We start from the raw sequence: 16,332 nt of genomic DNA, 5'->3' as shown, positions 1-16,332 counted from the left end.
GAAAAAGGAACAAGCTGTTCAGCTGTATCAAAAAGAAGGTAATAAAAATAAGTAAAAATATGTATGGGATACCTTAACCTTTCTTAATCAGAAAATACTTAAAACTTTATCAGAATGATTGAAGTGGGATCCTAAGGAACATTGCACTCAGTAAGGTAAGCATGGAATCATAAATTTAAAAGAATGAGGATTTGCACTTCCCTCTAGACAGATGTTTGGAAAGACAGATAGTCAACCGATATAGTTCTAAAATGTAATTATTTTTTAGCAGGCCTTAAATCTATCTTTCTCTACCCTTGCACACACGTGTGTGCGTGCACACGCTCCAAAATTCCACCCAACTCTTTACCATGTCTGGGAACAAAGTTGAGAGACAACCATGATGATGTGTTTTGAAGCAATTGTTCTGTCTCAGAACTTTGGGCAAGCATTATCTTTGGGTGAGAGGAAGACAGTGAAAAGTACAACTGAAATAACTTCTCAAGAAAAATAGTGTCACAGAATCTTTAAAGAATTTAATGGAGCAGGGAAGAAGAAAAAATTTCTACTGGATAATATTTTTATTGTCCTTTTGAAATTATTTTCACACCTAAAAAGTATGATAGGTCCTAAATTTTATGGTACCATGAAATAAGGCATAACCTGTGCTTTGAAAAGAGTCTGAAAGTGGTACGGCAGAAGATTTGGCCCAAGAAAGCTATGTCCTAAGACATAACTTTGTTTGCAGGTGACGTACATCCCATCCATTCATTTCAGCTGTGAATAATACTACCCACTCCAGGATCTGGAACAGATCCTAAAAATTATAAGAGACTTAAGGAACATCACCCTCTGGGAGAAAAGTACCCAGTGGTGCAATTCTTCCCAACAGAAAGTGAAAGAAGGCTTCTTTCGGTAGTTACTCCCTTACAAATCTGCATGGGGCCGCTTACTAGTTGATTTCTCTCAAATTGAAGCAACTTCAAATAGTGAAGTTTAGTTCTCTGAAAAAAATCATTTATTTTACAACACTCTCCAGATTGATTCTTCACCTTGCTCGTTCTCCTCTTGTTAAATTTCAAAGAAGGAAATTCCCCCCCGTGGACTTTTACAATGAACACATAGAATTTATTTGGTCCCCCTAAAAAAAAAAAAAAAAAGAAAGAATCCTAGGGAGAAGAGATTATTTTTACCCTCCCCAACTTCAGGGAGGCCGTGGCAGGAAGGGCCGTTATGGCCCTTGGTGCCTGGGGGATAAGAGGAAGAGAAAGGGTAAACAAACTGCATCAAAAGCGGTATCATGGCTAGAGCAAGGCAAAGAGCACCGGGAATGAGCAGATACAGGGTCCGCGCTCCTCTGTACATTAAGGAACACATCTTCCTCTCTACAAAATGATGAGGTGGCGGGGGAATCTCCATATGCTTCTTCTGCTGTCTAATTCTAAAACGTATGTTTCAGAATAAATCAAGAGAATGAATTTCTGTTTCTAAAACCCAAGTGGGGAAATGATACGTTAGAACTGCTGTGAATAAAACACAATTATGTTTTGTGTAAAGAGTCTAACTCAAAATTCTCTCAGGCCAAGCATTTAATCAATGGCCCTATTGAATTATATGCTTCATGGGTTAAGAAGCTGAGGTTGTTCTCATGTGAAAACTCAATATTCTGAGGCATTCTCTTTCTGCATATAATTCACAGAAAATAAAAGTGTGGAGGTCTAACTCACTTCTGAGATACATTTCTTAATCCGATGATAATTTTAAAAGCTCTTTCTACAAATGTCTCAAGCAATATTCTGTTGGGCTGGGGTACATCTGAGAAAAAAATCATTTTGCAAGAATCACAACTTTACTCTAGATGACACTTGTAGAATGAAAAATGATTTTAAAAAGAGGTACCCTGACCGAATGCATTGCCAGTAATGACCCCCATCGTTCCGTTTATAAATTCAAAGTTGCTTTTTACTAGCACTTGGAGTTTAGTCAGGGAAGTAGATGCTAAGCTGCCTTCATAGAGGTTCTGCAGGCAGAACTTACAGAGGGTGGGGAATGCAGTTGTGCCCTGAAATATTCTTATGGAAAGAAAACGGGATCGATAATACGTGATATAAACAGACAGGAAAACAAAAAGCCTACAAGAAATACTATGAACATCAATAAGGCTTTCAGAGCAATCAGGCTTTTGTCTCCATAAGCTGCCCCAGGTCACTTCCCTCCATGGGGACCCAACTCCTCTCTATAAGAGAGTCCAGTTCACACGCAGTGAAGAGCTTTCTGGTCTCAACTAATAGTCATCACCATCATCATCATCATCATTGTCATCACCATAGACATAACAATGGTATAATGGTCATAGAGTAATAAGGTGCCTACCACCCTGGATAATTTGTAAAAGGCTTTTAATTATCTGGATGCTCTTAATGAAACTCTGAAGACACATGATGTTCTAACCAAGAGATTTTTACCTGGTTTGACCACAAATAGTTTGTGTAAAAACATCAGGAAGTATCTTGACAGAGATATTACAATTTGCCACTATTTTTGAAAATAAACGACCATTTTCCATGCAATCACAGTTGTAGCTTATGACCAAGAAATCAGGTGTGATTTCTGCTTTTTCACATTTTCAGGGTTCCCGCTGGTGCCAACCACTATCCATGCGATTACTAGGGCGCTGTACTTCAATGACAAGTAAGTATTTTGGTGGTTTTTAAGTGAACATATTTGTAAAGAAAATGCATTTATATTCATGCATTCCCTCCCTCCTTTTTTTCAGCTGCTGGCTGAGTGTGGAAACCCATTTGCTTTACATCATCCACGGTCCCGTCATGGCAGCGCTGGTGGTGAGAATTGCTTTTTATTTATTTTGTTGTTGTTGAGAATTGCTTTTTAAATCCATTATTAAGTATTATCTCTTTGTGAAGATTTCTGTAGAGATGGCTCTGTGTCACATATGTATCATAACCTCAAAATTAGGCTAATATAATGATGATCTATAATGAGATCATCTGTAACAATTCAATTTGAGGGTCTTCAAATGAGAAAACTAAATTTTATTTAACACAGTTGGGGAAGGGGCATAAGTTCATTTGTACCCCCGCCATCACAAAAATACAGTTTTCTTTAAACAATGCTATACCTACATGCTCCTCATTAAAGGTAAAGACCAAGGGGCTAAAGAATGGTAAGAAGATGTTACTGATAAAGGAAGTGAAAAATCAGAGTCCCTCTGCACCTTTTTCCCTGGTCTCTGCCAAACAAAACCATCTTTCATTTCATCTTTGGTCCGTGAACCATCATCAGAACTACCACGGAGCATGCACTTAAAAGTATTTCAGGCCCTTCACATGCATTGCCAGGCTGTTCCTAACAGCAACCCTTCAAAGTAGATACATCAGGACTACTTTAACTCATTAGGGAAACTAGACCCAAAGGTTCAAGTAAACTCACCCCAAATCACATGACTAGTAAGAAGTTGGGTTTGGGGAGAATGTGACCATCTGCATCTATTTCCAAGCTCTTTGTTTTTACCCAAGGTTTACTCTATGGTAGCGAGCATGACATCCCATTTATTATTTAGACATTATTTTTCCCACTAACCTCAAAGACAGTGTTTTTTCTTTGGGTAGGAATGAGAAAAATGAAAACAGTCTGAGTCGTATTGAAGAAGTATCCATTAGTAACCCATCAAACCGAGTCATCATCCAGCCTGACTTCCCACTGCTCCAGTCTTTTCAGTGCACACTCGATTTCTTTTACCCCTCTTCAGAGCAGTGATGGACGTACCAGCCCAACTTTCCAGTTATTTCCAATACCTCATAAGAGTTTTATTATTACTAAAGGTCTCTTTCCTTTCTTGAGTTTTGGGGACAACAATGTTTACTTCTATTCCGGGTAGAAAAATCATTCTAATAACTTAAAAATAAATCATCAATTAAGTTTTAAAAACAACTTTGGTTTCAAAACTAATCTTCACAGTCAAAAGTAGTTTGGGACCTACCAGAATGGCTAATATTAAAAAGTGTGACCATACCAAGTGTTGGCAAGGGTAGAGAACAACTGGAATTCTCAACTAGAACTAGAGGGAACATAAAATGAAGCCACTTTTTTGGAAAATAGTTTGGCAGTTTCTTATAAAGTTAAATATATGCTTCCCATATCAACAGGCAGTTACTTCTACTCCCGGGTACTTATTCAAGAGACACGAAAACGTATGTCCACACAAAGACCTGCATACAAATATTCATAGCATGTTTATTCGTAATAGTCAAATTGTGAAACCATGCCAATTTCCATCAACAAGAGAATGAATAAACAAATTATGTGTATTATCCATGTAATGGAGTATTACTCAGCAATAAAAATGAATTGAAATGCCAGTATATACAACATGAATGAATCTCACAGATACTATGTCAAACCAAAGAAGCCAGACACGAAAGAGAACGTACTGTATAACACTCCACTTCTATGGTAATAGAAATTAGTGGTTGATTGAGGTGGAGGAGGTTGTTGACTGCAAAGGAGCAGGAGAGAACCTTCTGGGGTAATGAAATGCTCTTTTCTTGTTTGGAGTGGTTGCTACCCAGGTACATACATTTCTCTAAACTTCTTGAATGTAAACTTAAAATCTCCAATTTACTGAATGTGCCTTATACCTCAATGAAGTTATTTTCTTTAAAAAATGTTATTAGAAAGAAAAGAAGGCTGGGTTAACTGTCTCTACTACATAAACTTTACAGACAAATTCTTCAGTCCTCATTTCACTTTCCATGAAGTGGTCCTGCCTAAGGGGAAAATCTTTGTAATGAAATGACCAGAAAGCAAGATCTAAAAGTGTCATTTATGACTCTCCTTCGTAAAAATCATAAAAATCAAAGTAAAGAATAAACCACCCTCATTGGAATTGAACCTAATATATTTACTTATATAGGAAAAAAATTTTTTCTCATTTGGACGAAAAAAAAAAAAGGAAATGTTAATTCAGGTCTGGGGAGGGTCTTTGGTTATATGGATGCTTCAGGCAATGCTGAGCGAATTACACCACCTCACAGGCCGTCTGTCCCGTCCTGTGGGGTGACATCTGCTCCCAGGACGAGATAAACAAGAACCGAGGAAAGCAGGCATCCTTAAGTCGGTCCGACCTGGATGATTTGCTCATAACATCGCATCTTGGCAGGTCAATTTCTTCTTCCTGCTCAACATCGTCCGGGTGCTCGTGAGCAAGATGAGGGAGACCCAGGAGGCGGAATCGCACATGTACCTGAAGGCAGTGAGGGCCACTCTGATCCTGGTGCCCCTGTTGGGAATCCAGTTCGTCGTCTTTCCCTGGAGGCCTTCCAACAAGATGCTTGGGAAGATATATGATTACCTGATGCACTCTCTGATTCATTTCCAGGTAAAGAAGCCAGTGGTGTATTTATTCAACTATTCGCTCAGCTAGTTGACATAGGGTGAAGCATTTTCCAAGGCCCATCTGTGATTGGCCTTTTCAAATAGATGTAACCTGGAAGGGATACAGCTTCTCTCTTTCTCATTACCTGTTTCTCTCTTTTTTTTGAATCTCAAAACTGAGGAAGGAAACAGGGGGAGTATGAGCTTTGAGAACACATCTTTCTGAGGACAAATATTTGTCCAGGGATGAACCCACTGCACAGTACTGAGTACTGAGGACAGAATTTCTATTCCCACTGTCCTTTCAACCTTTCCTTCCCCTTTGCGGTAGTTTGAAGGCCACATTTGTTTTGCCTTCATGAAGGGGAGTTTTGAAGATCAACATAACCAATGCCAATCAGTTTCCCAACCTGGATTGCTAGCATCATAGTCACCAATGCCATGAAAACACAGGGCAGAGAGGCAGATGTTCCTAATAGTCAGAAATGCCTCCACTGGACCCCAAGCTGGAAGCTACATCCCTCTTAAACTAGAATATTCTTAGAGTGAAGCACTGAATATGAGTGCACTAGTAATCGTCTTTCATCAAACCTTGACTTGCTAGTGCAATAGCGAAATGTTCCTCTCTGGGCTGTCTATTTATATGGATTCCTAAACAACATAATGCACCCAAAAATAACTTCAGTTCTATTTCTCCTCCTCTTTTTAGGGATTCTTCGTCGCCGTGATCTACTGCTTCTGCAACAACGAGGTAAGCATGCATTTCACATAATACCATCACTCGTTGATATAAAGCCAGCACTTTACAGTTCCCAGAGGGCCTCTGGACACATTTCATTTGCTCTCACTTACGCAGTTGACCTCGTGGGGTTTCGTGACATTCAGGATCATGTATTTTTCCACTACTTCAAGCCGAATCTTACCTATGTTTCTATGGGAGAATTGCAGATATTACCCACACGGGCAGCTATGTTCTGATTTCCTTGGATGACACCTTAAGGTGGTCAGTCCCTTGAGCAGCAAGTGAGAGATATTCTGGATTCCCATAGAAAGAGAAGTCATGCTGCCATCCCTTTGGAAGACCCAGCTCCTCACTGGGGCGGAGTCAGTATCCAGCCAGTTTGTACTGGTTCACTGCTATCTTGTCCCACTGCTTGGTGCTGGTGTCATACCAAGTCTTTGACATTGTGACAATCCCCTTGAAGTTAAGACCCCAAAAGAATTCTCAAATAAGTAATTTAATATCTGAATATTTAGCTCAGTAAAATCTAGGGATCCATATGGCCAGTGTTGTCAGGGCGGGGTTAGCCAGAGTTCCCTTTCTTCCAATGAAATCTTCTTGCCTGGGACCCCAACTGGTGAAGCAGAAACATGGAGCTGCTTACTGTCATTGGGAATGCAAACAGGAGCAGCCACCGTGGGAAACAGCATGGAAGCTCTTTGGAAAATTAAAAATAGAACTATCCTATGATCTGGTAATTCCACTGCTGGGTATTTACCCAAAGAATATGAAAACACTAATTCAAAGAGATACGTGCATCCCTAATGTTTATTGCAGCATTATTTATAATAGCCAAGATATGGAAGCAGCCCAAGCATCCATTGATGGATGAATGGATAAAGAAGATCTGGTATATACATACAATGGAATATTACTCAGCCATAAAACAATGAAATCTTGCCATTTGCAACATATATGTTAGTTATACTTGAATTTAAAAAAAAAAAAGTGGAGCTGCTTAAATTTGTACCAAAGAATATTCAGGGCTTCAAGAAACATGGTTTGTATGCTCCCTCATTTTTTAGGTAAGAAATCTACTCCAGGAAGAACATGTGACTTGCACAATGTCACAATCATAGTTGTATAACCAGGACTAGAACCAAATTTCCTGATTCTTAATTAAATGAACTGACTCTTCCAACTGCACTGTAATATGTCTATGATTCCTCCCTGGAGCTTTGTTAGTATACTTTCTCTAGTTATATACCACATGAATTGCAATGTACAAACATTTTTTATAATTTTACATTGATTCCTAGTAAAAATAATTCTATACCAAGGAAAATCACATTTGGTTAAGAGATCAACAAACATATGATTTTCCTGTTGCTAATTAGAAAGGTTTTCTAACCAGAGTCAATTGATATTTAATTGATTCTCTACTCTTTATTTCTTGAGGTAAACAGGGAGCACCTATAAGATTTTGCTGTTCTGTGACCTATTATTTATCTCCAACCTTGTCACTGCATCACAAGATTTTTGTCGTTCCATTCTCCTTTTTTAATTGGTATATTTTATTCCTCCCTTCATCCGCTCCTCCATAAACTCATCCCATCACTCAGCAGAAATATGCTGTGCATTCACTCTCACTAGGGGCTAGACTAAAGGCCTGAGATAGGAATGAAAAGACATCCTTCTGCTGCCAGCTGTTAAAGTCTCTTTGTCTTTTTCTTTGTTTGTTTTAAGCATAGCAAAAGCGAAATAAATAAATAGGGCTCAGGGCATCCCAACTTTCTATCAATTTCTGTGAATGTATATCTCTGTTTGAGTTGTTTATATCTTTGAGTTGTTTCAGGTGCCATACAAATAAATTTTTCCACCTAAAGCTGTATCTATGTAGGGCTAACGTAAAAATCAGGTTCAGAAGGGCCATACCTTGAAAACACGAGAGGATTGCAGGCATTTGTAAAAATGCCTCATTTTTAACCATGACGCTGTCTTTGGAGCGTCAGGCATAGGAAGCAAGCCAAGAAGTCCTCCTAACAATTGAATGTTTCTAGTTCATTTGAGTATGATATCTCCGCTTTTCGAAGTCAAGAAACCATCTCCCTTTTAATTAAGATTCTGTTACCGGGGAAAGCTACAAGTGTGATGTTTCTAATAAGATAGAAATTGTGTACTGTGCCAAATGTAACCTCACAGCGCCATGAATTTTAGGCCTGTGGCTCTCCACCCGGCCTTCTGTGAAGGTGCCGTCTACACCCCACGAACCCGGCAGGACACGCGGACCTGCGGGATGCCCTTGCAGCTGCAGCTGCCACAGAGCAGTGCTTGGGCTTTGCTGACAGCACGCTGAGTTTTAGCAGGGGGCTAAAGTTTTAGTCTAGGGGCTGAGATGGCAGTTAGACGGTGCAGATTGATGTTTTCATTTTCATTTTTTACCTGTATGTTATCAGTGATTCCCATTATAAAAATGGATCAGAGAGTCGACAGAGAGACTAGAAGCAGGGAAGGAATTTGGAGAATGAAAGTAGTACAAGTGAGGAAGCGCCCATGAGAGTGTGCTTATGGGTCACATATTTCCTACATGTCTTCCAAGAGTGTGGACGTGGACCACCCACACCTTTCAGTGAATTATTAAGTATCTAAGGGACCTCAAAAAGATGACGGTGGCTCTAAAGATGCCCAGTGGTTCCAAGCTACAGCTTAAAAATTGAGAGAGCACCAACAACACAGTGGATATTCTCCCTTTTCATGTCTCCTGCCATTGTCCATGTGTTGTGGGTAAAATCATTTGTCGATCAAAGTAGCATGATCAGAAAGATCTCAATTTAACAGTAACAGATTGGAGTGGATGGAAACTACAACTACTTTTGTTTGTTGTAACTTATCCTGCTTTAGAGGGCCCATCCCACCAGCTTCTAAGAGACAGCAGTCTCTTTCTAGAAAATATTTAGTTCCAAAGCCTTTATCCAAAGGTGCAGTTGGCAGCCCCTGCTGACACTCAGGTGGCTCCCCTCACTTCTGAGGAGCCGAGAGATCCTTTGACTGTGCAGCCTCCTTGGCCAGGCCCCAGCCCTGTTCTGCAACACCAGTTCTCTCTTACAAGCCACCCGAGGAGCCTGCAGAGTCAGCCTCCTTTCTTCACACTGTGAAGGGCCCGTGAATCCCTTCAGCACATGTCATAGCCATGACTATGAGAAGAGAAAGATTTGCTCTACTGGGGTGTTTCTATCCTTGCTTTATGTTTCTCCCCATTTCCCCAGGTATTTCCACCATGAAGGGGAAATGCAAGGTTATTTGTGTTTCTGTATAGCTTTCTCCTCTTCCTTTTGGGATTGGAAGGCTTTGTACTCACCACTGCTCCTTCCAACTGCAGGGGACTCTCCCTATGCCATATCTTGCATGTTCTCTATACTCTGGCTTTTAGTAAAATTCTATTTCCAGAGTAGTACGGTTTTCACTTCATATGCAAAGATAAGCTTTTCTACTTAGAAATTCTTTTTCTCACTCAATAAAACCTGGTTTTCAAAGCTGTTGTCCTAGAGACTCAAGAAAGTCAGCTTTGAGACTCAAAGCTAAGCAATGATTTCTTTTTTCTAGACCAGTATTCTCAAACTTTAATGTGCATCAGAACTGCCTGGAAAAGTTTGTCAAAACATAGAGTGCTTGACCCCTCCCAGAAGAGCTTCCTATTCAGCAGGACAGGGATGGGGCCTGAGAATTTGCATTTCTAACAAGTTTCCAGGTGATGCTGATGCTGCTGATCAGAGAACCCACTTTGAGAACCTACTCTAGACAAAATCTAATTTGTTCTTCAAGCAATGAATGACCTTGACTTAATGAATGAGGGAGTTGCAGGGGAATGTTATTTAGGAAATACAATAGTTAAATATTTTGAAAAATATTAACCTTATTATAGATGCTATTTATTCATTGTTGTCTTCTAGAACAGGAAAGCTTCTACAGACATAGAAGAGTACATAGCGAAAAGGAATTAGAAAGCCTTGATCTTATAATCATGAAGTACCCAATTTACCTCAAACTGTAGGGCATGTACATTCTGTAAGATAAAGACCAGTAAAGATAATGCTCCAAAAGGGTGAAAGAAATATTAGTGACAACTTTATGAATAATATTCAGAAGTACCCCTCAGCATCTAATTAACAGGGTTTAATAGGGATTCCGCTTCAGAAAGTCATATAAAAGCATTTAAAGCATACTTCCAGGTGGATTTATAGTGTTTTTAAAACTTGTGATTTTTAATCTTAAATTTAGATTGCAGCAGGCCGGTTGAGTTGTGGCATCAGCAAGTGAAGGTGTGAGGGAGCAGGTCTGAAAATCTTGCTATCCATTGACTCAAAACTCCCGGGGGTAAATCCCACCTTCCATTCAACAGTATATAACTGCTGGTGCTTATACTGAACTTCAAGAAAACAAGGCCAAAGATAAAAGCTTTCAAGTCCAACCACGAAGATTCTGACCTGATTTTCTTTTTCACAAATGTAGAAACTGAGGCCCAAATATACCAACCTCATATAGATGGTTAATAATAGAGCCAGATGCAATAATTATGTCTTTATCAGACCAGGGCTCTATTTTTTTAAAGTTGGCAATAAATAAGTTGATATAATTAGGGAAAATGTAAAGTGATCTGTGTTAATTGCTTATAATGAGTGGTGAATCTATATAATTCAAAACTTTGTATGTTATATTTATCACATTGGCAACTCCTAACATTTCTGATGCTTTTCAGGAGCAATGAAAAGTCTCCCTGTTTTTTTTTTTTTCAAACAGATTCAATGCCCTTATTGTAGTGATCAAAGCAGCATCAAGCTCAACCTGTGGTATTGTAGGAGATAATTGCCCTATTAAACTATAATTATTCAAGTGTCTTTTACATCCAGCTAAAGGCCTATTCTTATATGTGTGGTTTACAAATTGAAGCAGACTGCCATCTCCACACAAAAGAATAGATTATAATTCAGGAATGCAATTATAGAAGGCTATCAATATTTCTGTAATAATAATATTAAAAACATAAAATAGGCCTCAAACCCTTTGGCCTCATTCTGGGCAGGATACTTCATTAATATGCATGGATACTCCAATGGGGATTATTTTAAAAGAACAGGTGAGGAGAAACAAAGACTTTTTTTTTGGTCTGCTGGGCACTTTTACAAACTCTCTCTAAACTTAAACTGTCTGCTTTGGAATGCCTCTAAATATCTGTGTAAGTTTTAGTTATAAAGACAGTGTTGGTATTTGAGAGATGCTGAATCCACGGAAACTATCAGTTCCTTTTGTCTGGGGACATCGCTTCTCCAAAAATATGCCGAAGCAGTATATTTCCTAATTCCTCAACAGGGCATTTGATGGTTCTAAATTATAAACCTGGCATTTAAAGCATTTAAGGACCTACATTTAATAGACAGTACGACCCAAATAAAACCATACCATCTCTTGACTAGTCCCAACAGAAAAATAAATTGTACAGAAATCCAAAAGAAATCCAGGAAGTAGCAAGCCCGGGCCATGGAGCACTCTGTGGAGACCTAGTTTAGAATGTATGAGCTCAGAAACTATGTGTGTCATTGAGAGGTCTTTGTATTTTCTTAGCACCACCACCCTCCAAAAAGAATATGACAGAAGAGTTTCATTTTCGTCGTCTGAAGACTTGAGGTCAACATCCTGCCCTAATAACAGTACAGTAATAGCAATAATAACAGTAGCCTCCCTGTATGGTACTTTAAAGCTGAGATGCCACTTTGATATATACTGTCACAATTTAATCCTTCCAACAGCAAGGTGAGGTAGAAGAGTTGTACTGAAGAAAGGAGTCTCAGAGAGGCTAACTATCCTACCCAAGATTACAAGGCTAATGTGAGCAGAGTGAGTTTCTTGACCCAAAGTTCAGTCCTTCTTTTCATGGCATTGAATGAGATCCTGTGAAATGATGCTGTAGGTGGAAAAAGAACAGAAAGGTGGTGTGGTGTTACCCAGTGACAGTCTTCCTTTCCCGCCCAGCTGGTTGCCCAGGCAATACAACAAGTACCTGCTTCTGATCATTTCCAAAAGTAATGACTCATTGGAGCTCAAGAGCAGTTCCCAAAAACATACACCATGGCATAAGATAAGACCTAGAGAAGACCAAGCAACAGTTGTAGATGATCTAACACCAGTGGCTTACAGTTCACCTCCGGAAGGAATTCAAGTTCTCAAAAAGCAGTGATTCTAAGTCTCATATCAAAACCCAGTGTTTCATGTTTGCATGAAAGAAAATTTTAATTTCTCCATTAGGTTTGCCCCAGATGCTTTCAGCTCCCCACCCTAGTACCACTGGATACCAGTGCACTAATTATGGTCATTAGTGATCACTTTCTTGCCTGAAAGAGTTATGAACTCATTCTAGAATGGATGTTGACAAGCAGTCAACAAGTGTTTGTTGAATAACTGCTATATGCCCAACAGCATGGCACGTTCTGGGAATATAAAAATGAACGAGACATGGTTCCTGCTTTTAAGGATTTCCCTGTACAGGAGGAGAGAGAGACATACCAAGTCATGATGAGATAACGCAGTAAGAGCAATAAGGAATATAGGTTACTGCAACTAGAGCACAGAAAAGAGACTCCTGACTCTTTATCGGGGGTCAAGAAAAGTTTCCTGGAGAAACAGAGTTGAGTCGTGAAAATCAAGTCTTGACATCAGTGAAGGGTGGGAGAGGGCCATTCCAGGAGAGGGAGCGGCGTGAGCAGAGAGGCCTGATGGGAAGAAACGATATAGCTGGTGGAGAGAAACAAGCAGTTGGTTAATTTTGGAGAACTCGGGTCAAGGCCGTAAGTGGCTTAAAACCACTCTGGCAGAGAGATGAGCCAACTCAGACAAAAGCAGCAGAATGATGGGAATTTTCCACTCCTGCCCCTGACAGCAGCTCTGTGCCTGGTGTCTAAGTGCTCTTACAGGACCCAAATCCCTTCTGTATGTGCCTGGCCGGGTGGCTGAAATGGGGGCATTAGGGGTAAACCGCTAAAGGACAAAACCATCAGACCAAGATTTCAGGTCACTTTGGGTGTGGACTGCATGCCTCCTGAAGAGAATAACCCTGATCAAGTTCCGCCCATTTGGAGTATGTCACCCTACTGCTGTTTTGAATGGCAGTAGCCGAGCGCAGGAAGCCGGTGTGTGCACGAGCACATTGTTTCAATTAGAGAGAATAAATGGACCTAATCCTTCAGACTTTGTCTTCTCTTTGTGTCTTGACCTCTAGACAGAAATGTCTCAGAGGGTGAACAAACCAGTCAGTGCTCAGTTATTCAGCACTAAATGTAGATAAACTGTCCTAATTGCTTTTCTTCTTTACTGTTTCATTCTTCCTCATCTCTGCCTCTTCCATTCCTCCAATCCATCCCGTCCCCTCTAGCTATATTACACCTTCCATTTGTACCTCTTCCACGAAGGTGCTTAGGAAACCATAGGAGGCAAAACACTTACATGAATCAATTTTCAACCAGTAAACAGCCCTAATAAAGAACGAGGCCAGATAGGAGCCTGAAGGTGCCAGACTATCATAAGGGAGATACTTGACTCTCTCAAATCCAGCCACATGGGGAAGAAGCTTGGAGGTGGAGGGGGGGGCGGCCAGGATGGGGAGAGAATAGGAGAAAAAGTAGGGAGTTGTTGCTGCTACGCACCAACACCATACGAGGTGATTCAGATAGCCTCGGTAAATCTTACTCATAAGTCTGAATTCGTGTCCTGATTTCCTTTTCACAAAGGAGAAAAGTCTAAGAAAGAAAGAAAAAAAAAACACGCAGGAAACAAGCTGGGACCCAAACCCAAAGAGTACAGTCTTTGGAGGAGATGGGTCAACACTTAATGCTCTCATCCTGCTGATGCAGTGACCACAAGAAACAAGTCCTCTTTCCAGTTCAGCTCTGAACTTGATGGTCAGCTCTCTACAGCGTGTGCTGTGGCCAAGCAGCAAGGTCAGGAGCAGCACGGGCTTCCCCTGCCCTGGTGGGTCCACCACATCCAACTGTCCGACCTGGACACACCTCAGTCCCCATATGCAAAGTGAAGGGAACAGTAGTCATTAAATCAACAGGATTAAATGAGTTCATACCAATCGAGAGCTTGGAAAACGGCGCATGGTAAGCCCCGGCTACAGCTTTTCATGCCATCCTTGGTCCTGTGTACATCTTTTGTCAACACAAGGTTCAGCTGCATGGCACACAGCTTGACCATGGCACTTCAAGTTTTGGTCTTGGTCTCTTTTAAATGAAATTAGATAGACACGCCTTAGAGAGTACGCCCACACACTCATCACCTCCAAAAAAACACAAAGACAAAACAGAGTGTGTTGCTGCAGTAATTCCAAATGATCAGATTACCAAGTTCCTCTGCCATTTGTCACCTTGAACTTGGTGGCTGCTCTGTTGTATGAAAAGGAACCTCCCAGTGACAAGTTTCATACCCTCTTGTCTTCAGTGAATCCTTTGACTGCTTTGCCTTTTTCTGCATAAACTATTTTAAATGATGTGACAAATACTAATAATTATTTGGAAAGATTGTTCTGCTATGATACACAGAAAATGTATTTGCCACAGAAATTATTCAGCCTTCTATCATACATATCGCTTTATAAGATTAATAGGTTGGGCCATCATTTATATCTTCTTTTAGATTCATACAAATTTGGTTCTTCACAATTAACTTGTTACACACTTTATCTCATGTCATACTATTTCCAGATTCCCCCTCCTGTGCCCCCATAATGGTTAGGTCTTACATTCAAGTTCGGTAGCAAAATAATGAAAGATGTATTAATAAATCGACACAAATATTTTTATATAAAAGCTTGTCTCATGTACTGACTGAGCAACAGAAATTCAGAAATGTAGAGTAGATATTGTAGCAATAATCTCCAATTATTTTAGTCTTGCTCAGCTATAGAGGAAAGCAAGAAGTTAAGAGACGACAGGGAAGATGAACCTTAATGACTAAATTGAATTCAATTCTGAAGAAAGCCGAGCTCCACAAGCAGTGTCACTGCCCATGGTGTTCTTTTCTGCTGCGGTTATTGTAGTTTTCATATTTAGAGCTTCCTGGCTTTAGCATCTTCTTCTGTACTGTATAGTTTATCATATTTGTGAAGCAAGTTTGATAAGTTGGTTTACATATTAGAAGTTTTTCCACAGGAAGAGATTGAAATTTTATGCTTAAAAGCTTCGCACTCCATTAACCAGAGTTTTATCCGGCCCACCCCACCCCAAGCCATGTTGGAGAAAGAAAAATCAACAGTATGAAGTACTTATCATGAAACCCCCGAACTGTGCTGTGGTTTACATATATGTGTTTGTGTGTGTGTGTGTGTGTATTTACATGACCAATAATGTGTAGGTTTAGATTAAAGCTTCTGCATTATCAGAGGTGGTAGCAGATAAGAACTTTTCAAAATCTTTTCCTCTGATAGGACACCTATACCATATGGGGCATAAAACCAAGGCAAATTTCATTCATTGGACAGAAGAGCTAAAGAAGACACTTTTTGCTCAAAAGGGCAAACGACCTTGCCAGTGGTAGCTTAGGCAAGCAGCTCGTTTCTCCGACTTGCAAATTCTTCTCCCAAGATGGTATATTCCCCAGCCAAAGCGTGTATACTGCACGGTCCTTTGGATCAGAATTACAACTCAGCCTCCTCTAGCCTCCGATAAGCTCCACGAACTGTGCCCATAAGCTTGGCTCGGTCGTTTCTGACGATTATATGACAACAAGGTTCCCTTTTCTCTTCCAGGTCCAAACCACCGTGAAGCGCCAATGGGCCCAGTTTAAAACCCAGTGGGACCAGCGCTGGGGGCGAAGGAACCCGCGCCGCCGCCCGGCCGCCGCCGCCGCCGAAGCCAGGGACATCCCGGTTTACATCTGCCATCAGGAGCCGAGGAACGAAGCCGCCAACAACCTGGGCGAGGAGGGTGCCGAGGTCATTGCTTTGGAAATCATTGAGCAAGAGTCATCCGCTTGAATGTGAAGCTAACGCAGCATCGTGATCACTGAGCCTCCATTTCCCGGGAGACAGACAGACCATGCGTTTAAAGTGATCCCCATCCTCCCAGGAGCTGAGCATATCATTTGTGAAGAATTATTAAGTGAATTTGTCCATAGTAAATCTGGAGAAAGTTATCCTTGGTACTATTGCTGTGGGAGACAGTCTAGGAATGGGGTCTCCCACTGCATTC

The 16,332-nt window shown here is 40.5% G+C and overlaps 1 protein-coding gene across 1 annotated transcript in view; it reads left to right on the top strand.

Annotated features, from left to right (window-relative positions):
• Nucleotides 1-16,118, top strand: part of CALCR (calcitonin receptor) — a 63,269-nt gene extending 47,151 nt beyond the window's left edge. Inside the window, exons 8-12 of the mRNA XM_021689772.2 lie at nucleotides 2,610-2,670; nucleotides 2,756-2,822; nucleotides 5,159-5,377; nucleotides 6,083-6,124; nucleotides 15,891-16,118. Coding sequence (XP_021545447.1) covers nucleotides 2,610-2,670; nucleotides 2,756-2,822; nucleotides 5,159-5,377; nucleotides 6,083-6,124; nucleotides 15,891-16,118 — 617 coding nt within the window. The remainder of the gene's footprint in view (nucleotides 1-2,609; nucleotides 2,671-2,755; nucleotides 2,823-5,158; nucleotides 5,378-6,082; nucleotides 6,125-15,890) is intronic.
• The last annotated feature ends 214 nt before the right edge of the window (nucleotides 16,119-16,332 follow it).

This window comes from Neomonachus schauinslandi, chromosome 12 (genome assembly GCF_002201575.2).
Source record: "Neomonachus schauinslandi chromosome 12, ASM220157v2, whole genome shotgun sequence".
NCBI classification, from domain to species: Eukaryota; Metazoa; Chordata; class Mammalia; order Carnivora; family Phocidae; genus Neomonachus; species Neomonachus schauinslandi.
The sequence above is the reverse complement of the archived record's forward strand: the minus strand, read 5'-3'. Positions and strand labels throughout refer to the sequence as shown.